The sequence below is a fragment of the Periophthalmus magnuspinnatus genome, chromosome 5 (assembly GCF_009829125.3).
Source record: "Periophthalmus magnuspinnatus isolate fPerMag1 chromosome 5, fPerMag1.2.pri, whole genome shotgun sequence".
In the NCBI taxonomy this organism is placed as follows: Eukaryota; Metazoa; Chordata; class Actinopteri; order Gobiiformes; family Gobiidae; genus Periophthalmus; species Periophthalmus magnuspinnatus.
The window spans coordinates 30,857,277-30,880,107 of NC_047130.1; the positions used below are offsets into that span (position 1 = coordinate 30,857,277).

The 22,831-nt window shown below is 38.5% G+C and overlaps 3 protein-coding genes and 1 pseudogene across 3 annotated transcripts in view; 2 read left to right on the forward strand and 2 right to left on the reverse strand.

Moving 5' to 3' along the window:
• atad3 (ATPase family AAA domain containing 3) overlaps positions 1–22,831 on the forward strand; it is a 166,195-nt gene that overhangs the window by 12,578 nt on the left and 130,786 nt on the right. The gene's annotated exons all lie outside the window — the stretch shown is intronic.
• On the forward strand, positions 636–2,226 carry LOC117371625 (olfactory receptor class A-like protein 4). The gene is made up of 2 exons (XM_033967322.2): positions 636–938; positions 1,234–2,226. Exons 1-2 carry the CDS (start codon positions 852–854, stop codon positions 2,224–2,226), a joined length of 1,080 nt encoding a protein of 359 aa, XP_033823213.2. The 5' UTR covers positions 636–851.
• LOC117370588 (olfactory receptor class A-like protein 4) lies at positions 2,869–6,860 on the reverse strand. The gene is made up of 4 exons (XM_033966042.1): positions 6,597–6,860; positions 4,272–4,535; positions 3,508–3,753; positions 2,869–3,081 (listed from the first exon to the last, which is right to left on the reverse strand). The coding sequence occupies exons 1-4, from the start codon at positions 6,858–6,860 to the stop codon at positions 2,869–2,871; spliced, it is 987 nt and encodes a 328-aa protein (XP_033821933.1).
• Positions 9,214–18,060, reverse strand: LOC117371626 (von Willebrand factor A domain-containing protein 1-like; annotated as a pseudogene).

Below are 22,831 nucleotides of genomic sequence, written 5' to 3' on the forward strand. Positions count from 1 at the left end.
AAAATATAAAATCCACATAATATAAAAATCCAACCATCAAAGATAGTCTTACAACTCAAAATAAACAAACCAGGCAAGAATTTATCTTGCATTTGAATTGGATAACTTTTGTACTTGTATGTATGTATATATGTATGCATGTATGTATGTATGTATGTATGTATGTATGTATATATGTATTAAATTCCTTCTAACTGTCCTTTATTATTTATGAGAATAGGCTTCCTTGAATATTTACAATGTGTAGACTGCTGTACCTTTGGACAAACATACAAATAATAATAATAATAGTAGTAGTAGTAGTAGTAGAAGGCCTAATAAAATAATTATAGTGATACAAATCTTACTCATTGTAGTAATAATCATTAAAAAACATTACAGGGCCTTATGTTGTTTGTGATGATTGTTAAAAATGAACAGGTCTCTGGGGATCAAACACTGTCCTAACCCCAGGGAAAGCCATTTCAGAAGCAATCAATTAACATAAGAAGTAAAAGAGCTGCATCACCAAAACTCATTGCACTGGTCACATGGGACGTACTTGCTAAAACTGTGTCATCTGCAGTCTGGGGACATAGCAAGGCAGATCAGTGGCATCATCACAGACTTTATCTAAAGTGGCTAGCGAGCACTTACCATTGTCACAATATGAGGCAGCAGAAGTTAACGCTGACAGAACAAGTGGAAAATACATGCTTTGTTGGACATTGCTGTGTGATTGATTTATAGATGTCATTCATGGGTGCATTGAAGGTCTATATATACACAAGACTTAATAGGAGAGAAGTGCAGAAAGGTTTGTAGACTGAAAACAGTTGTAATGTCCTTGTTGCCATGTCCAGGGTGATGCCATGTCAGAGGCCTACACCGTTGAAGCTATTCTGTTTGGATTTTTAGTCCTTTTTGGCATCTTGGGAAATATTTGGGTGATTTTTGTGGTGAGATATTACTTTGAAAATTTTGTTTTGACTAATATGTTATTGTTTTAGATTATGTGCTATATGCTGTTATAGAGATGGACCAAAACAATGAACAGGACAATAATATGTAATGCTAGAATAGGGGAAATGAGTGGGGAGAGACATTTAGTATTTTTTTTCAGGGCAAATTGTGCTGCAGCCTTGACCGTCAGATTAGTGGTTTTATTTTTTTTTTAAAGGTGAACTACGTAACTCTTTTTGTCTGTAACCTGTAATCATTTGATAAAGGGTCACACTCTCTGTTTCTGTATAGGTGTTTCAATCTGCCATCAATAGTCCAACCCACCGACTCTCATCCTCTGATACCATTTTGGTCCATCTATCAGTGGCCAACCTGCTGACCTCTTTGTTCAGGACCGTTCCTATTTTTGTGTCTGACCTTGGCCTGGAGGTATCACTGTCTGACGGCTGGTGCAGGGTCTTTATGCTCTTGTGGGTTTGGTGGAGAGCTGTGGGTTGCTGGGTAACTTTGGCTCTCAGTATCTTCCACTGCACCACTTTAAAACGTCGCCATGTTGCTTTTGGACCTCTGGCTCAGCAGCAGGAGAGGCGGAGAGTTTGGATAGTCCTCACTGTGGTGTGGGCCGCTAACCTTGCCTTTTCCCTTCCAGCGCTTTTCTACACCACCCATGCCCTGGGCAACGCCACAGTAGAGCTTATGGTCATTAGCTGTACCACCAGACCCCTTCTGGGTTGCATCTGGGAGTTCCCCACAGAGCAACAAGGTTCAGTTTTTGCATCCACATCACTCGCCCTAAATGAAGTCTTGCCCTTAATTTTGATGATTTGCACCAACCTGGCAACTTTGCACGCCCTGGCCAAACACATAAGAATGATTACAGCAGGGGGAAAGGCAGGAGAGAGCCTAGGGGAGCTGAGCAAACATGTAGCAAGTGAGCGTAAAGCAGGTCATGTGATTATGTCCCTGGTGGTTCTGTTCATTGTGTGCTGGACTTTGCAGGTGGCAGCTGTGACCTACTACAACCATGACAGAGGGCATCATGCTGAGGGGCTGCTCACTGTGGCACACTTCTCAGCCTCTCTCTTTGAGGGGTTCAGCCCTCTAGTGGTGGCTCTGGGACACGGCAAACTAAGGAGGAAAATAGTACGGATGATACAGCAGGGGTTGGAACTGCTGAAATGCTCTGAAGAAACAAAGAGGCAAGAAAATCATGATAAACAAATGGTTTCAGCTGTTGAAAAAGAGGAACACATAATAGGTGTGAAAGAAAAGACTAAGCACTAATGTGTTAGTTTTTAATGGTTTGTTTTGTATTGTATTGTTCTGTCCTTTTTCAGCTGTCTTAAATATAATAAAACAATTCAATTATTAAACTTTAAATCAAGAATTACAGAAAAACTAATATTGAAAAATGTATATCAACTCTTACATGTACACGGGGTCGTAGAACAAGCCCTGGTTTTTAGTGTTCATTAGAGACCTGAAGCCACAGGGTATCCAAACATTATAATTGAAAGTCACGTGACAAATATATGGTAAGAAGGGCTAGACACAGGCAGGGATCTATTTTGGCTCATTATTTTTTCAGAGATCAATGCAATATTGTAGAATAAGTTTTACTACGGACCTTTTAGACATTCAATCTTTTTTGGCTGAATGTAAAAATCTAAATCACACCAATATTTCCCTTACTGAGGTTATGATGGTATATGAATACGTGAAGTATGCAGTGGAAAGTATCATCTATGCAGTATGGGAAAATTAAGCAGAAAGCCTGAGACCGTAGTTTGGACACTGTATCGAATCAAAGAAGATGAATTAAAATGTGCTATACCGGTGTTTTAGGTGTTGTTTTTTTATTAAATGATTATCTATAAAATGTACAATTTATAATTCCCAGACCATTGTTAGTAAAACATCAAAATATCAGTGGCTGAGCAGTGATTTGATGAATGAGCGCAGCCTGCGGTGGCCGATTGCCAGAACAGCAGGGGAAAAGGTGATGAAGATAATGTTTGCAAATCGAGCAATGACCAGAAGAAACTCAGATGAGGAGCCGCGATTATAATTGAAATAATTGACAGAGATGATGCTGGTTCCCCACGAAGCAATAAACAACATAATGAGAGCGAGGATCACCTGAGGCACACAGAAGAGTCAACTGTCATGTGGAGCTCTGGACATCAGATAAAGATTTTACATTACTCAAATTAATACAAATTTCAAAATCATCCAGTGCGGTAAGTATATGTTTTATTTTAAGTGTACTTATACCGGTGGGCAGATTATCGAGATATTTATGTTGTCAATGTTGTTTTGAAGATATGCATAATATGAATAGTGATGGGGGTTTTTTATGCAAAAAAAGTTGTACATTTCCACCTAAGGGTATTATATTTCTGCTCTTAATTTAGTATTACATGCCACACCAATACATTAAAAATGTGGTACCTAACCCCATCTCTAAAAGATTAACCTAGATTCTGAAGTTTAACTGATAGGTAGATATTACTTGTGTCCAGTGTGTAGTTATTATTATGAATTCTCTGGTTGTTTTCCTCATACCTTGGCTGCCCTTCTCTCAGCTGGGACCCTTTTTATCATGGGGGCGTCCTGCGCCGAGCTGCGCATCCTCCCGTGGGTGTACAGGGTGTAGAGCGAGGCAAGGTTGGTGAGAGCCATCAGAATAATTGGAATCGTTTCGTGGATGACCATGGAGGTGGTGGCATATGCAAGGCCACTGGATCTGCTGGGGAAGTTCCACACACAGCCCAGCAGGGGGCGTGTTGTGCCGCTCACCAACATCAGAGTCTGCAATGAAAAATGTGCAAAAGGAAGAAAAAAATCAAACACACAAGCCTAGTTGTTGCTGTAACAAGTAACAAACTAACAAGAGCCAGAAAGCTAAATAATTCATACAGCAGCAATACATTTAGAGTTAAAAAGTTTTAAGGCAAAGTCAGCACTCAGTTTTGTGCAATAACAGCATTGATACATCCAGATGTAGAAGTTGTATTTCTCAGTGAGCTCACAGCTACTCAAAACACATGAATTCAGGTCAATCATTTCTTTTATGGAATTAAATTCACGGTACTTTACCCAATTCTTGATGGCTGCATTCTACTGATTTTATACATATAGCCAACTGTCTTGTCTCCATGGAGATGTTATTGCTTAGGCTAGAATGTTCCATAGTATTGTGGAACATTCCAGGCAATGCAGTACCATCTCCATAGAAACAAGGAGATGGCAGATCTCAACCAGAAAAGTGACATAATGCACATTTAAGTTTTAAGACACCCAAATAGTTTCAGTGTTATGATCCAAACCTCAGTACTGTTGACATCCCCATTGGTGGAGAAGATGTGTGCTGGGATGCAGTAGATGTAGTTGAGAATCCAGATGAAACCTAGAGTAAGGAGCAGCATTTTGGGAGGGCCGTGGAACCCGCTCAGGTTACTCATGGCAGGAGCGACCCGTCTCAGAGTCTGGAGGTGAAATGCACTAAGGAACAAGGTGGACCACACATTCACTGCACGCAGCCACACCCACACACCCATCAGGAACTGGCACCACACTTTAGACGAATACAGCTGGAAAACAGAGCGCAATTAGGAATATAGTGCAATCAATTTTAGTAGTAGAGGTAATTATTAGTAGTAGCAGCAACTTTGGTTACTGACAGATTTTATATTTAGGTTGAGGCTTTTAATATCTTGTACATTAAACTACAACCCCAATTTCAATGAAGTTGGGACGCTGTGTAAACCTTAAAAAAAAAAAAAAAAAAAAAGAATACAGTGATTTGCAAATCCTTTTCAACCTATATTGAACTGAATAAACTATAAAGACATGATATTTAATGTTCAAACTGATAAACTGAGGACATTAATTGTTGAAGCTTTGCAGGAGGAATCCTGCAATCCTGTTGTATTTTGCCACGCTGTTGTAACACATGCAGAATGTGGCTTGGCATTGTCTTGCTGAAATAAATCAAATCAAATCAAATCAAACTTTATTTATATAGCACTTTTCATACAAAAAAAAGTAACACAAAGTGCTTTACAAAGCATTAAAATCAGTCCCACCCACCAAACCCACCCAGCCACCCGACAGCCCAACAACCCAACCCCAACACATCAATAATCATAACCAAACAACCCCCCACCCCAACACACACTCCCACCCCCCACCTCAACACATGTTAAAATACCTCAGTTTCATTTATAAGCAGGGACGTCCCTGAAGACGTTGCTTGGACGGCAGCATATGTATGTACCTTTGTATGTACCTTTCAGCATTAATGGAGCCTTCACAGATGTGCAAGTTCCCCATGGGCACTAACACCCCCCCGGACCATCACAGAGGCACTAACACCCCCCCGGACCATCACAGAGGCACTAACACACCCCCGGACCATCACAGATGCTTTTGAACTTGATAACAATCAATGTGCTGATAACAATCCGGATAGTCCTTTTCCTCTTTGGCTTGCAGGACATGACGTCCATGATTTCCAAAAACAATTTTAAATGTGAACCACAGACCACAGCACACTTTTCCTCTTTGTGTCAGTCCATCTCAGGTGAGCTCAGGTCCATAAAAGCTGGCAGCGTTTCTGGGTGTTGTTGATATTTGGCTTTCTCTTTGCATGGTACAGTTTTAACTTACACTTAGAGATGTAGCGACGAACTGTGTTAACTGACAATGGTTTCCTGAAGTGTTCCTGGTGGTAATGTCCTTTACACGTTCATGTCTGTTTTTAATACAGTACCACCTGAGGGGTTGAAGGTCACGGGCATTCAATGTTGGTTTTCGGTCTTGCCACTTACGTGTAGAGATTTCTCCAGATTCTCTGAATCTTTTGATGATGTTATGGACCATAGATGATGAAATCCCTAAATTCCTTGCAATTGAACATTGAGAAACATTGTTCTTAGACTGTTGGAGTATTTGCTCAAGCAGTTGTTCACAAAGTGGTGAACTTAGCCCCATCCTTTCTTGTGAATGACTGAGCCCTTCCGGGATGCTCCTTTTATACCCAATCGTGACACTCACCTGTTTCCAATTAAACTGTTCACCTGTGGAATGTTCCAAACAGGTGGATTTTAAGCATTACTCAACTTTCCCATTCTTTTGTTGCCCCTGTCCCAGCTTTATTGGAATGTGTTGTAGGTATCACATTGAAAATGAGTAAATATTTGAATAAAAAACAATGAAGTTGATCAGTTTGAACATTAAATATCATGTCTTTGTAGTTTATTCAGTTCAATATAGGTTGAAAATTATTTGAAAATCATTGTATTCTGTATTTTTACACAAGTTTTACACAGCGTCCCAACTTCATTGGAATTGGGGTTGTAGTCTACAACAAAATAACGTGTTAAACATTGGTAATACAATGTGCAAAAAAAAGATTTTTGACTCTTTATACTAGAAAAACAATACTTGGCAAGTCATGTTAGTTTGAAGCCCTGTTTAAACACACTGTAACACTGACCTAATTGACTGCACATTTTCAGTTGTAAATGTATGACCATTTTTATTTTCTCATTTTATTACAAATTTACTGTTACTTTTAATCAATGCTGAGCAAATTATTCTAGCTTTAAATCTGCATTTCTGTGTTTGTTTTTATTTGTAATGGTTCTTACCCCAAGGCCGACGTCCGAGATGATGAGTAACGTGTTCCTCATCACTGACACCAACAGGTTGGACAAGGACATGTTAATAATGATAATATCCGAATTACGACCTCCACCTCGATCCATTAGAACACTTTTCCCAATTACTCCCACCACTGTAGCATTTCCCAGAATTCCCATCATCACCAGTATGATGTAGAAGGCTGTCTGTGCAGGGGACACAGAGACACGCAGCCCCATGCCCACCAACTTCTCATCCACCGCATTTCCCATGTGGTCCTCCATTTCAACCATTCCTGCAGCAAATTTCTCTATAAAGTACAAAATTCACTGGCTATATTAAAGCCTTTCAACCAGGTAGAGTCCTCCTTTTGTCAGCTTAATGCCCTCCACACTGCAGAGCCCATTGCCCAAGTAAAAAAGGCAAGGAAATGCTTGACATTACATGTTGGAGGGTCTTTAGAGAAGGCTGTTCTAAGACAACTCATGTTACTCCCACAGACTACATCACTGTCCCCAATGCCCTGAGGAGCAGACTGCGTGATAATAAAACACCAGAGATTAATCAGCTTCTCTCATCGAAGTGGGCTTCCTTTTCACCTTAATTTAGATCAGTGTTATCCTAAGGGAGAGAGGAGCTCACTTATTAGGCCTAAGAGCATGTAGGTACTTGTGCACAGAGACCAAATGTCGTCAATGCTGAACCTGTTTATTTTTTACTAAGGCATTTGTTTGACCAAACCAAGGTCCTATTACACCAACACATGAACTATTATTATATTCAACCAGGTAATGAGCATTAAAAACAGGTCCTATTTCACTCTATAGTAAATGCATCTAAACTAAGACAGCAGTAATCACTGTCCAAAACATTCACATTTTAGACAACTACACTTCCTACTTCCTGTACTAAACCTACTATTAAAGAAACATGTTATGTAAAATTGATTTTTATGAGCTTTTATGAACAATGCTGTTGCAGTGTTTCCTTCTAATTATCTTGTTCAAACACTTAAGCCCATTTTAAACTATTAAAACAAGTAAATAAAAAAACAGCTGCTTACTATAGTCAAAAGTCACTATACTCATTCTGCAGTTTTGAAAAACAAAAACATACTATGACAGCTTTAAGGAGAAGGAGTCTTTTGTTCAGTCAATGTGTTTGGTATTATGAATTTTATTTTTTTATTTTTTTTAACATTTTTTTTGGTCCTGGTTTTTGCTATATAAATTATTATGGCCCGAGATCTCAGCGTGAACTTCACACTTCATCCGCTAGATGGCAATACAAAGCAAAAAACGCACGAAGGTATTTTAAATTCTAACCATATATTGTGAGCCATAAAAATAGTCACTTAAAGAGAAATGAGAGCATAGCCAACCTCCAAAATAGTTTCTGTAAGTCTCTGACAATGAAATATACAAACACATTTCACAATCTCTCTCAATGATACATTCTGAATAAAATCTTCAGTATTCGTCTGTTATAAGCACCATCTAAATCCATACTTTAGACGGTGCTGAAAACATAATGGGGCTTCATGCTGTTACATCAGGAGCACCAAGTAAAACCAGGCCACTTAGAGCAGCAAGAGGACGAGTGGACACAAGAAACAACCCAAGAGGTTTATATCAGAAATATGGCACTAATGGCTTTGGTGGAGCATTCAACCACAGACAGTGATTGGAAATAAATAGGTAATGTTATATTGGTTATGATGCAGTCACCAGTGTGCAGATGATTTACTCTAAAATGTAGTTGGTCTACAGACTAACAGAATATTTTTACAAAAGCATGATGTTCAAAGTCATTGTGAAATAAAAAAAAAATGAAGGTTGTGTTGTGATGTAACTTTGGAGCTCTGGAGAGTCAGAATGAATGAAGTAGGAACAGACACTATGTAATAATAATGGGATAAAAAGCATAAATATAAGACAGCTGCATACAACTAGCTAACGCAGTGTGTATTCATTTCAATAGTTGGGTCCACTCAGTTAAGAGCCTGAGGCAGGATGCAACAGTGCCCAAAGGTAAAAAACTGATGGACAACCTATCACTCTCACTCAGAATTATTGGGAAGCTTACAATCTGACATACATTTGACAATAGGAAGGTAAGGTGTATGGTATGTTGCTTTACAATACATCCCCCAGAGGAAACCAGGTCATGTATTATTTAAGTTTTTCTCCCGGGAAAATATATACCTAGACATTTGTGCAACTCTACTGTATAGAGACTACAATCTCTACAGCAGCAGCCAGATTTGCTGTACTTGGTTTGGAAAATCCAAAATCTCACCAGTTATTTGAATAATATAATACATTGTTAAGAATTATGTTTTTAGTTCATTAAACACATTAAACACATCTGAAACAGCAGCAACTGTATAGTAATAAATGATGACTATACACTGCAGTACTACTATTATTAATAATAGTAATATTTTTTCTTAGGGTGCAGTGTATGCCCTCCCCTCGCCCGGAGCTGTAGACTGGAGAAACACAGACCTGACCGCTTTGAGCAATTTCAGTGGTAACGGTGGGGTGAGAGGAGGGGGGCACATACATGGACTGGCTCTGGGACTATGGACTGTCCCAGCTGAGCCAGTACCCTGTCAGACCCTCCTCATGAGCCCTCCACATTACCTGCACCTCCTCTGGGTCCATGAAGTGCAGATACAGCGCAGGGATGGATTCTGTGCGAGAGCAAGGAGAGATTAGCATTGTGCAAGTATACAGCCTCTGCACTATAAAAGTGCAAGTTTTACAGCGATATTGATCCACAGTGCACACACTATGTCACATACACAAAAGATGCTGATAATTTTGGAAAGGCAAGGCATTACATCCATCACAATTATGTTGGTGTGAAGTCACCTTATTCCGCCCTTCCCAGTTATACTTCTGACTGCTACTGACCCACACATCCATTTGAGAATTTCAATCATTTCAAAGGAGAACTATAGAAAAGTCTTGCTGCTAAAATATTATATAATGTAGGTTGCTTTGTGTAAAATCCTCAATGCTCATATGCACCAGCAGGTCACATGTCTGGGTGGCTTATAGCCTGTATAACTTTTGCTGTCAATATTGGCACAACTGGGAGGAGGGGTCTAATTAATGGGAATGTTTTTATATTTGTATTACATTGTTCAGTGATGCTTTAAATGTAATATAGCTATTAGTGTTGTCGTGATGCTAACATTTAGCTGGATTTTGATACAAATGAAGAGGCTTGATACTCAATACTGATTTCAATACCACAATAACAAAAAGCACTCTTTCTTTATACAACAGAATGCAATTTTCAGGTTTCTTTAATATTACTTTGTGGTCTTATAGCACTTCAGATATATCAAAACCACTGTGATCCAGGAAACATGTTCAAATATATATATTGTTGATTAGCTTCTGGGTATTTATGGGTTTCAGGCAAATAACTCCTTCCTGGTTCGATAGTTTTATATATTTTGAATCGAGGATCATTCCCAATTCAAGAGATATAATATTTTTATTTGAATTGCTTAAATTGCTATGGTGATAGAGACCATAGCTTGAAATCCATTAATATATTTTTTTATCAACCCTAATAGCTTAAAACTATTTAGCACACTGCTAAGTAACTCACCTGCTTCTGTGCAGCTCATGACAGACATGGCTCTCTCCGCTTGCATATCGAGCAGTCACTGTAATGAGGTACTCTGAGTATGGCTCCAGGCCCTTCACCATGGCACTGCTTTGATGGTTTCAAAACGTCACAGTGTGGACCTGCCCAGAAGGGATGGTCCCATATTCCACTGTGTATCCCAGGACAACTGATGGCTGAAGAGGCAAGGCAAGTTTATTTGTACAGCACAATTCGTACACAAAGTAATACAAAGTGCTTTACAGAATAAGAAAGACATTAAAATCACACAAATCAAACCATAAATAATCACCATAAAATTAACATTAAAACAGAAGAGTGCAGAATAAAAACCTTTATTAAAACCTTTCAGTCATATGCAGCTAAACAGAACTGTTTTGAGCCTGGATTTAAACATTGTCAAAGTAGATGCCTGTCTCACATCTTCACGAGGATTGTTCCAGGTTTTAGCTGCATAAAACTAAATGCTGATTCCCCATGTTTAGTCCTGACTCAGAGTCCTCAGAGTGTGAGATGGTTCATGTGGCACTAACATGTGTGAGATGTACTTTGGTGCTAGGCCATGGAGAGGCTTGTTCACAAGCAGAGCTGCTTTAAAGTCTATTCTCTGAGCCACAGGAGCCAGTGCAGAGACCTGAGAACAGCACACATGTGTGAAGTACTTCCTTATTCTAGTCAGGACCCGAGAAGCAGTGTTCTGGATGTACTGCAGCTGTCTTAATGCTTGTTTGGAGAGGCCAGTGAGCAGGCCGTTACAGTAGTCTAACCTATTGGAGACAATTGCATGGATAAGTCTCTCTAAGTCTGTTTTTTACAGTTTACCTTTGATTTTTGCAATGTTTTTTAGGTAGTAAAAATCTGCAGATATTATCGATTGGATGTGGCTGTTAAATTTCAAATCTGAGTCCATTTTTATGTCTACATTTCTAGCCTGATTTGAAGGTTTTAGAGAGAGAGACTGGAGGTGACACTTTCTCACTTTCTCTATGTTTTTGTGGGCCAAAGATGATGACTTCAGTCTTGTCTGAGTTTAGCTGGAGAAAGTTATTTTGCATCCACACACTGATCTGTTGGATACAGTGGCAGAGTGAATCCACTGGTCCATATTCACCTGCTGCAGTGAGACATGTGATGACAGTGTCATCTGCAGAGTTGTGGTAGGACACATTATTGCTGCGTATTAACTGGTCTAATGGCAGCATGTAGAGATTGAAAAACAGGGGTCCCAGGATTGACCCTTGGGGCACCCCACAGGTCAGGGGCATTTTATTTGAGACACATTTTCTAATTTCAACAAAGTACTCCCTGTTTTCTAGATAGGACTTGAACTAGTTTAATGCCGTACCAGAGATGCCCACCCAGTCCTCTAGTCTCTGTAAGAGGATCCCATGATCCACAGTGTCAAAGGCAGCACTCAGATCTAACAGGATCAAGAGTCTTTGCCTGCATCAGTGTTCAGGCGGATGTCATTTGTCACCTTGATAAGAGCAGTCTCAGTGCTGTGGTGAGGTCCAAAACTTGACTGGAAAACATCAAGGGAGTTGTTCCTTTGGAGAAAGTTAATAAGCTGTTGGTAAGCAACTTTTTCAAGAACTTTGCCTAAAAAACGCATATTTGAGATTGGTCAATAATTGTTCAATATTATGGCATCAAGACTGCTCTTCTTTAAGAGAGGCTTGATAACCGCAGGTTTTAAAGCTCTTGAGAATGTTCCAGATTGAAGTGACAAGTGGTGAGAGCAAACTATTGAGCACAGACTTTAGATATCTAGTGGGCAGCATGTAGATGAACTTAGACTGGTGTCGATCTCTTGGACAGTTTTGTCAGTTACAGGTGCAAAGTGAGTCAGCTCTACGTGTCTAGGTGGGTGCTGGGTTGTTATTTGCGTTGTGGATTTGATGGCATTTTTAATGCCCTCAACCTTGTCAATAAAGAACACTGCAAACTCATTGCACTTAGATGTGGAAATAAGATCTAACAGCATTGGAGCTGGAGGGTTTGTTCATCTGTTTACTGTTGCAAACAGGACACAAGAGTTGTTACTGCAACTTCCAATAATGTCAGAAAAATGCCTCTCCCTTGTTCTACATAAACTGTTTGTACATGTGCATAATTTCTCCGTAAATCTTATAATGAACCTGGAGTTTTGACATGCTACATGTCCCTCTTGGCCCTCCAGCACTCGCTTTTTTGTGCCTTGACCGAATCATCATTCCTCCATGGCACTTTCTGCTTATCTTTAACCATTTTAACCTTCATCAGGCAATGGTGTCCAGAACATTCAAAACACTCGAAGTCACAGAGATCAACAAATCATGAACATTACAACATGAGGCATTTTCAAAGTGTATCATTTCCATGAACAGTGCACCTGTGTTACCATTTGTGTGTCTCCTTTGAACAACTGCAGGAGCCGCCGCTGGTTTGGGAATAACAAACAAGTCAAAAAAGACACTGAAATGATCAGACAGAGCAACATTCACCACATTGACATTTGAAATATTTACTCCTTTTGTAATGAGCAGGTCTAGAGTGTGCACTCTGTTGTGGGTGGGCTCGCTGACATGCTGAGTCAGACCAAAGGTTTCAAGGACAGAACTGAGCTCTTTAGTGTTTCTGTCAAACACATTATCCACATGCACATTAAAATCACCTGTAATGACTAAACCATCAAAGTCTGTGCATACGACTCAAAGCATCTCAGTAAAATCATAAATAGAATATAAGACAGTGCTGGGGAGAATGTTTTTATATGACTAAATAGAGTATAGAGGGGGATTGTTTTAACTCCATCTTAAAGGAAACATACTCAAAAGATGAAAACACCCCAAATGACAACCTGTGAGTAACTAAATTATCTTTATTCATTCCACTAGAATTGCATTACCTGTGTTTTTGTTGAGACATGTTTTGGTTAAAAACCTAAAGTCAAGATTAAAAGAAGAGATAAAATCATTAATTAAAAATGATTTGTTGCATAAAGATCTGACATTGAGCACAGCAAGTTTCAGATTAGTTTCAGTAGGACTGGATGTTATCTTCTTACAGGGAATGTGAACTAAATTTCTCTGATTGAACTTGCAGCTGATTGGACTGTCCTTCTGTTAATCAGTCTATGTGGTGTAACTGTAGATATAGCTCCATCACAGGGCCTCAGCATGATATTATCTTTGTCATGACTGTATGTCCTGGGACAGCAGAGATCCTGCGTGTCCTAGCTCTTGGTGATAACAGCTCTGGGGGAAGACAGGGAAGGGAGAGCAGGGGGGAGTTTGGGTGAGAGACCAGAGGAGGGCCGAGGAGGTGAAGCAGGGGGGAGTTTGGGTGAGGGAGCAGGTGAGGGCACTCGGGACTCTCACTCCACCTCTGCTCAGGTGCGGCCCATTTCCCTTGAACAGGTCCTCTCGTTTCCAGAATAGATCAAAGTTCTCAATGAAGTGCAGTCCTCTGGCTACACATGCGTTGAACAGCCCAAGCTCCTCAAATAATTTAATGAAATTCTTTTTGAAGATTTCAGTCTGTTCCATTCCAGTGTCAACCTCACCCACTTGCACAATCAGCTGTTTAACTCCTCTGTGTGTTGACAAAACTTTTGGCAGGAGTTTTGTAATCTCAGAAACAGTGTGACTGGGATAGGAGGAAGTTTGGATTATTCTGTGGCTCACATTTCTGATAGCGCCATCTCCAGCAGCCAACCACTGACCTTGACGTTTGGCACAGATCACCTGTCTCTCTTTTGCCAACTTCATTGCTCTTGTTTTGTGACAAAAAGAGAATTTTCTGTTTGTATGTTAACATCAACATCAGTCTGTGTCAGTGGTAAAAATCTGTTTGTAAGCTGTACTTTAGGTGATGTAACTATGTTAGCATGGTCTTTTATGACTTGTTGCGTTGGTTTGGCATTCTTGTCTTTACAAAATCTTTGAAAAGACACCATATTGCTCAGGTTCAAGTTGAAAGTAGCAGTTTTTTCACCCTTTTTTCTGAAAGTAACTATGGGCTGCTTACCACTGGAAATCACAGGGAGCATCCGGTCAAGTCCTTTTTCAGATTCTAAAACAAATATCCGTGCTTGTAGCTCATTAATTTGTTGTTGATAGTTCCGACAGCGTTCATAGAAAAAATTCCTTTGGTTTCTTCCCCCGGACATGTCACTGGCAAAATTTAGTTAAAAATTTAAAAAATTGTGTAAAAGTCTTAGTTTACTTAAAAGAAAATCATAACTAAACAAAAGCACTGGAAGAGGTAAAATGATTAAAAAGCAAAGTAAACAAGGAAGCAGCAGGAGCAAGCAAGGTTTGTATCTGCACTGTTCAGAAGCAGGAAGCTACAAGAGAACCCCAACTGACTCGTACCTCCCGGGGACTAGAGTCTGACACATAGATCACAGCAGGACTCAAGACATCTGAAGGCAACAAGATACTGAAATAACCTTTATAGTTTAGTAACAAAGTATAAAATTAAGTATTGCTTTTAAGAACAAATTTAGTTATCTATTATTATTTAGTTAGTTGTTTTTTTTACAGTGGATACTTTTTACTTTCTACTCCACTCCATTTTTTAACTAGACTATAAAGTAGAAGTATATTTTTCTTATAGTTTGAGGCCTGCTGAAATGGCTGATTGATTATTAAGCATGGTTTTTGTTGTTTTCCAAACTGAAGGTTTTGAGTTAAATTACTTGCTTTGAGCAAACAGAAATTTATGGGTAATAATTATTTCTGCTAAGCAAAATTTAAGATCACAACATTTCACTCTTTAATAATTGTCAAAATCTATGTTAAATACTTTTTAATGTGAAATTCTTACTCTAAAAGCACCTTTTAGTAGTACTTCAGTAGCTTTAATGTAGTTCTTCCTGTGATACCTATATTGGTTATTATATAGTGGTGTGTGCGTGAATGATAGGTGGTGGTCAGAGGGGCCGATGGCGCAGATTGGCAGCCTCACTTCCGTCAGTCTCCTTAATAATGCCTTACAAGTGTAAGGCATTATTATTATTATTATTATTACTTGAATAGTTTTGCCACCATGTTGAGTACTTCTTCCACCATATATATATATATATATATATATATATATATATATATATATATATATATATATATATATATATATATATATATATATATTATTATTTTTTTTTTTAGAGATGCATTATAGTGATATTTTATTCATGTTGCCACCAACCGGCATAGTGGCATAACTCTGCATAATGATATTTTCTAACTGATGAAGCAAGAGAGACAGTGGCATTGTGGGTAAGAATATTCCCCGAGTACAGGAGGCAGTTGGGTAAGACATTACATCCATTGTCCACCTCAGTCAGAGTAAAGGGGTAGTTGTTTCCAAGAAAGGTCATCCAGGGTAAAAATCTGCCAAATCACATTGGAATGCTTTAGTGACCCATAATTGACAAAAATCATTTTAATTACATTTAGCAAATTATTGTTTAGGATTGTTGTTTTTTTTACATGAAAGTTAGAGTCTGTCCTGAATGGCTTGTTTTGTCATCTTTATAACAATAGCAGAGTCTGCCTTTCTCGCTTGCAATGACTTGTTGATTTGCCAAGTGATTACTTATATAATCTATACATTTACCCAGGCTTGGTGGAAATGGTAGTGGACATGTTACTGCTTTGCCAAAAATGTATTTAAATGAAACTTATCTATTTTATGAAAGTAAGCAGGTGATGCGACCGGGTCAAGTTTTTGAGCACTGCAAACATCTTCAGTTGGATAAACACACGATTAATGAGTTTAATGCCTTACTGAGGAACATCCAGATAAATAACATTTCCACAAGCTAACTGGTGGCAGTCCCTCAACCAGGAATTTAAGTAGTGCACCTTTAAGCTATTTAAACCAAAACTCAGTGCTGTTTGAAGGGCCCATATTACACTATTTTCTTATCTTTGTTATACTGTTGTTTACTCATTACATACCAGGAGTTGTGTTTTGTTTCATTCACATATGTTCGACACATAAACCCTGCATATTTAGGCTGAATTCTTCTCTCAAACAGAAAACACTCTGTTCCTCCTTGTGATGTCATATAGTGATACAGGAAGTGCTCCACTGTGTTTTTAAACTCCACACACCTTCACCAAAATCATTCAGATAATTTCAGGTCTGGAATTGCTAATCTTTACTGAACAAAAGGTAAAAGGACCTGTTAACTGGAAAAACTACCACTGTGTGACATCACAGGGTGGAAGGTTTGAGCTTTGGAAATGTAGACAGACTAATAATAAAGTGTTACTCAAATATGTGTGAATGAAACAAAACACAACTCCAGGTCTGTTTTTGAGGAGGTGACAGCATTATAGCATGGCCTAAAGCTCACAAGAGTCAATTTTGTGTAATATAGGACCATGATGACACTTTTTCTGTATGACTCTTAAATATATAATAGGGCAGTAAGATCTATAATGAGTGTGAGGACCACTATTGTGTACTGAATCCATGTTTAGACCCCTTCTTCTCACCTGGCAGAGTGGTAAAGTGCACTGATAGTGTGTTAACAGCCTGTAGTTGGCCTGGGGCTGCAGGAAGGCTGTATAGGAGGTCTCAGGCTATATACCGCTTAGCTCCACTGAACTGGACCCTCCTGAAAGATACTGTTTGGTCACAGAATCTGCCCCAGGACCAGAGTACTACAGCTCATAGTAACCACTGTCTGTCATGACGACCAGGCGCCACTGCAGCAAAGCACTATGTGAAGTCAAGTGAATTAAATGGAGCCGCTCAACACTGAGGATTTCTGCAGACAAAATTAGAAAAAGAAATTAAAACTTTATCTCATTCAGGAACGTGCTCTTAAATGAGTCACTATGTGTGGGCTTATTATTGAGCATACAGTTTAAATTCTAGTGAGGACATCTTTCATATGAGTCTATGTTTGACTGTTTAAAACTGTCTGATAACTTTCGATCTTCTATGTTGCATGTGATACCTAACTGATCAATTAAAAAACAATATCACTACACAATTTAATACCACATTTAAAAGACAAAGTTAAAAGTACAATAGTTTCTTAAAGGCAGAATTATTATGTGTTTTTACTTTGGGGATCTATAAATTATTTATTTGAATGCAGGTAATAAATGAACCTTGAAAGATTTTCTTAAAAAAGCAACCACATCCACACTAATACATATTGATTAAAGCCTCTCTCAAATCCTCTGCAATTATCTCAATATTTTGGATGTCCACAGAATACAGGTGAGACTTGATTGGAGGTGACACTACACTCTGTAACACCTGGATGTCCCCATGTACTGTGGATACAGCTAAAACATGAAGCCCTGCCCCTTTAGTTCTGCCATGAGACCCTCCACATCTCCGGTCTGGACCCTATCTGTGAGCCACAGCAGCACTTAGGATACGTCCAGGCCTGAGTCAAACAACAGACTATAGGACTACAGACTACATTAAGAGCTGCCTCCGTGTTAGTGTCCCCCTGAAGCTGCCTGAGTTTGTGGAGGGATTTCTGAAGACTTTCCTGATCTCTGTGGACTTCCAGGTCATACTCCAGGATGGGATGAATGCCCTCCTGCAGCAGCCCAATTCGGACATGGTCTGGTCCCAGAGAGAGGGGCCGGAGCAGGTGGGAGTTGAAATGGACTCCAGCAGGATGAGGACATCGCCCTAACAGAAGTTTAGAAGAAGAAGTTCAGCAAGACCCAGCCCCTTTACAACAGAGTCAAGTCAAGAAACATTAGACGGGTAACAATGGGGTAGTATTCATATCAGATAAGTAATCAGACTGCTGTACGCTATCTTATTCTAATTTTTTTTTAAAGGTTTTGTCTTGCCTTTAGCCATGAGTCATTATGACACTTTGGCATGAGACCTGATTGGCTGTGCAAAGGTGATCCACCTCATTTCATTTCACATTCATATCTGTGCAAAAAGCTGCTCTAAAGCTGTGCTAATGGCAAAAAAAATATATATATAGCACATAAGGTTTATGAGAAAATCCAATTTTGATCTTGACCAGCCTACAAATTCTGCCTTATTTAAAAAGAAATGCATGTGCCCTGATGAACAGTTTAACAAATTATCACTCCACCCTAAGACAGGATCTTAATTATGGGTGAACATGAACATTAATAAAATATAAGGACTCATGTATTCTTCAGCTCATCCCAGAGACCTTTGGCAGTGATAGATACTCTGACTGTAGCTGCGTAATATCACATTTGAGATAAGCTGCAAAAAAGACTTTCAATCTGTCGCACCTTCTAGAATCCTATTTTATTAATGTCAGAGGTTGAGTTTCTGGGGGCTTTGTACCGAATAAGGAAAATGAATAATAAGGAGCCATATATAATGTCTGCAGTTCTGGGATACTGAACATACGAATGGGGTCAAAGTGCACAGAATACAGAAAATGTATTGTAGCAAGTGGAGAGAAAAATATTTCATAGAGGTTTTGCAATGGCAGATTTGCATTTTAAAGATAAGGTTAGTTTATACGGATTTGCATAACTTTAAAAGCTACATTCATATTCATTTGTCCCTTAAATGTCATCTCTTACTGTCATTTTTATACAGACTTTGATCGATTCAACCCTTTTTCCTCAAATGCCTTTACACCATTCAATTCAACATCCATATTCCCCATATTACTCTCTTACTCTGAGCCGACACTTAGTGCAGTTCAACCTTAACATAAAAAAGCATACAATACAATTCTGCTAAGAGAGAAGCGCTGGAGTAAAGAGGCAAGAGACCCTATCTTCAAGTTCAAAAATTTACAAAGTAACAAAAAAAATAACTACTTCCACTATTGAAATTGAGCTTATATTGATATTGACAATACATGCTTATACATTTCCTGAATGAAGTGTACTGGTCTGTATCTGAACTATAAGACAACTTGTTATTTTTAAAAAAAAGCAACTATTATCTATAATTTTATGTTGAAAATTACATTCTATTAACCACCCCCAAAAAACTTTTCTACTATCAATGTGGCATTGGAATATGTATTGAGTATCGACCCTTTTCCTCAGTCAGTCTCACCTAAAGCTTTTGATGTATTTTGATCATAGACTAACCATCATACAAACCAATTTTGGCAAAAATCTAGCCTCGGCAGCGATATCAAATGGTCAAATTACATTAAAAAAGCCAAAGTTTGGAGTAGACAGGATAAGTCTCGTTGATAGAGAAATCGTTCCATCTTTGCATTCCTCTGAAGAACATGGCATACCAGGTTTTCATAGGAGCGGAGAGATTTGAGACATGTCATCTGCCATGTAATAGGTTTCAAACTGTGCCAGGGCCATACGCCAGACTCCAGATCAACGCAGATGAAGGGAAATATGGTAATAGATCCTCTGAAGTTTGCCCAGTGTGCAGCCAACATCAAAAAGATGAATAGTGGACAATTTCAGGACTATATTCCCCATAAACCCTTTGCATGCTCACTGGATCCAACTCAAAGCATAGAAATCTATAGACGCCAAATACCATACATTCCCAAGAGGTTTTGAATGGAGTTGGTTGATTGAGTCATAATGTTTACTTTTAATTAGCTGTGCCAACTGCACCTAAAGATAAGGTGGTAAATGACCCCAGTATAATGAAAATGAAGGGGCGCCTGCAAAAGAGCAGAGCAATTTACTCAACAATGAAAAACAACTCCACACTATTGTTTTTTATGATATAATATAATAATAATCACTGTTGAAGCAGCAGCAGCAGTAGTAGTAATAATAGTAGTAGTAGTAATAGTAGTAGTAGTAGTGGTGGTGGTGGTGGAAGTAGTATTAGTATAGTCTTTTTGAGCAGTGACAAATACCCTCTACTTGAAAAGTTAGAAGATAATAAACATAGTGGCGGCAGTGCACTAAAGCTGAAAGGTATTTGAAACAGCCCTGACACCAGGTGCTGAACTACACAATGAGGTCCGTCTGTGTAGCTTATGGGACAGGCTTCTGGTTTGAAAGAGCTTGGATCCTGATTAAAATGGAGAAACTCATATGGTGCAGTTTTATTTATTTATTTATTTATTCATTCATTTCCATAGATTGTTTGTTACACAGATTAAAAATTAGAATTTAAAACAAAGTTGCTCCATACATGATCATCCTTCATTTTGATTAGGTTATATCACAGCAATCCAGTGCAATAAGTAAATCGGTAAATACATGTTTAAATTGTGCTGATTGTTATAATACAAAGTCTAACCAAAGATAAACAAAATCATAGTCTGTGTCAGCCTCTTTGACACCTCACCTACCTGTGCAGTACCCATAGGCCTACTTATTTCTTGCTGCAGTGAACTTCTGAAAAGTTGCCCAGAGGAATGTCCAGCTGAGCTGGTGACACTTCATGACCATTTTACTAAAATATTCACTGATCAACATTTCATGGCACATGGGTCTACAGTCACAGTCCTCCACCACTGTGCACATCACAGGTAAAGTATGCGTCCCTCGTGGAGTTTTTGCTGCTCTGTAAATTTTCACTTTCCTCTCTGCTCCTCCTCCGACCAACCACAGCTTCACTCAAAAGCAACAGGTATGAACGTGCAGAAATAGGAGCCAACTTCATTTTTTAAAGATGAGAGACTAGATCAGAGAGTGAGAAAAAACATGAAATGATTGAAAATACTAAGCCACATGCATTAGCCTAGCCTTTGCTCATGAACTGCTTGTTCATGGAGGTAACATACATACAATAACCTAAGCTAGATACAGCACTGCAAAAAGAAAGAGAAAAATATGTATAAAGTTGTGGTTACAAGATGTGTGAATCCACAAAATCACTAAAGTTGCGTGACTATTGTTGATTGTTGTAGCCTATTAATATTTAGATTATTTTGATTATTGAAGTGAATTTTAGGTCTGTTCTTTCTCTTATTTCATCAGTGGAAGACCCTATACAATGCACCTTTTTAGTTTTTTCTTTTCTTTTTCTTTTTTAGAATAAACTCAAGCCCTGGTCCAATCTCCCAGGTCTGATGTGTAACACAATGAGCTCATTTACCCCCTATATACTCTTGTTTTGTTTGGCTTTTGGGCAGAATACTAAGGCAAGGCAAGATGAACTGTTGTGCTTCTGCTCCTTTTCTCTATAGGGTTTGTAAGAAGCTCTAACTAGCAAAACAGACTCATCTGCTTTACTGAAGGTACAGGTAATTAGAAATAATGATATTCTTTAGGTGGAACATAGATACATCAAAAATACTGCAGTTGTTGTTGTTTTGGAGATGTTTGGAGGCTATATAGTCTAGCAAAAAAATAAAAAATAAAACATTTTGAAAAGGCTGCAAAAAGAGCTAAGCCCAATTAAGAATATGCATACATTCAATTAATTAATAAATACAACCGTAACCAAAACTTTTAGGCACAAACACATTTCTGATGGATTGCTGTCATATAACATTGTCTTATACCAGGGGTTCTCAAACTTGTTGAGGCCAGGGACCATTTATCGGTATAAAAATATGCCAAGGACCCCCTATCGATCCCCACAATGACATTACAATAAAATTAAAAAGTTCAACGCATATTTATAACCAAATTTGGTTATAAACATGTGAATTTCTCATTGTATTTAATTGGTGTCATTGTTTCCAGCTAAACATTGCAAGTTTGGGATTGTATATCATAAGAAATTGTAGTATTCAAGTAATGTTCCATGTTATTAAAATTATTATATAACCCCCAGCACATGGTCCACGGACCCCCAGAAGTGGCCAGACCTTTAAGAAGCACTGGACATACAATTAAATCCAAATACAGTATGTACTGACAAACTTTGATAAAATCTTAGATAACTTACTATGAAAATGCTGTATTTACCAAATCACCTAAAATCTATGTATCTGTCACACAAAGTGAGAGAGAATTCACAATATAACACAAAAGACAGAAAGGAATCACCAGTGATATGGTAATAGTGATTAAAATGTATTTTTCTTTTCGTGAGTGTAGGTCTTTTGCTCAATATGATACAGAAATCACTACAACACAGAAGTAATTAATATGGTAAATCAGTGTGACAATTGTCAGCTCATATTTTCTCACCATGCCTGGTGTAAAAAGGTCAGAAATGGGCCAAATATATGTGCAGTGACGGATGAGATGACATGTGTTTGTATTTCAGACGGGCTGCAGGTCTCTAAGTGTTCTTCTTCTGTTTCACAATGTGGCAGCTGCAGATAACAGGAGATACAGGGAGAGGGCAGACGACCATATTGACAAGGCATGTAATGAATTCAATGCAATTCTTATAAATGCTGATTCACACATCTCTGATAGGGCTCATACAAGCAGATAGGACCAAAGCATTGTTGTGACACTGGAGCTACAATGATTAATCAACACAATCATGACCAGTCAACTTAAAATATTTAATTTTATTTTGAAATAGTAATCATTATCTGGTCTATAACACATGCTGAATGACTTTTTATAACAGATATAGCAGCATTATTAAAGGTGTTGTACCTGATTTTCTTTTCTTTTTTCTTAAAACCATGAAAATAAAACTAGTTCATTTTAAGCTGCTCTGTACTTAATTCTTAACTCTGTATAATTAGACAACACAGTCTAATTTTGATCTCAAGAGCTGCTTTTAC

Bases quoted from the DNA above. Each gene is read 5' to 3' on its own strand.
- LOC117370588 (XM_033966042.1), bottom strand. From the start codon at position 6,860: ATGGGAAATGCGGTGGATGAGAAGTTGGTGGGCATGGGGCTGCGTGTC. The intron at 4,536-6,596 runs GTAAGAACCATT...TCTGTTTTCCAG, and splicing joins TCTCGGACGTCGGCCTTGGG to CTGTATTCGTCTAAAGTGTG. The intron at 3,082-3,507 runs GTATGAGGAAAA...TGTGTGCCTCAG, and splicing joins CTGAGAGAAGGGCAGCCAAG to GTGATCCTCGCTCTCATTAT.
- LOC117371625 (XM_033967322.2), top strand. From the start codon at position 852: ATGTCAGAGGCCTACACCGTTGAAGCTATTCTGTTTGGATTTTTAGTC. The intron at 939-1,233 runs GTGAGATATTAC...GTTTCTGTATAG, and splicing joins ATATTTGGGTGATTTTTGTG to GTGTTTCAATCTGCCATCAA.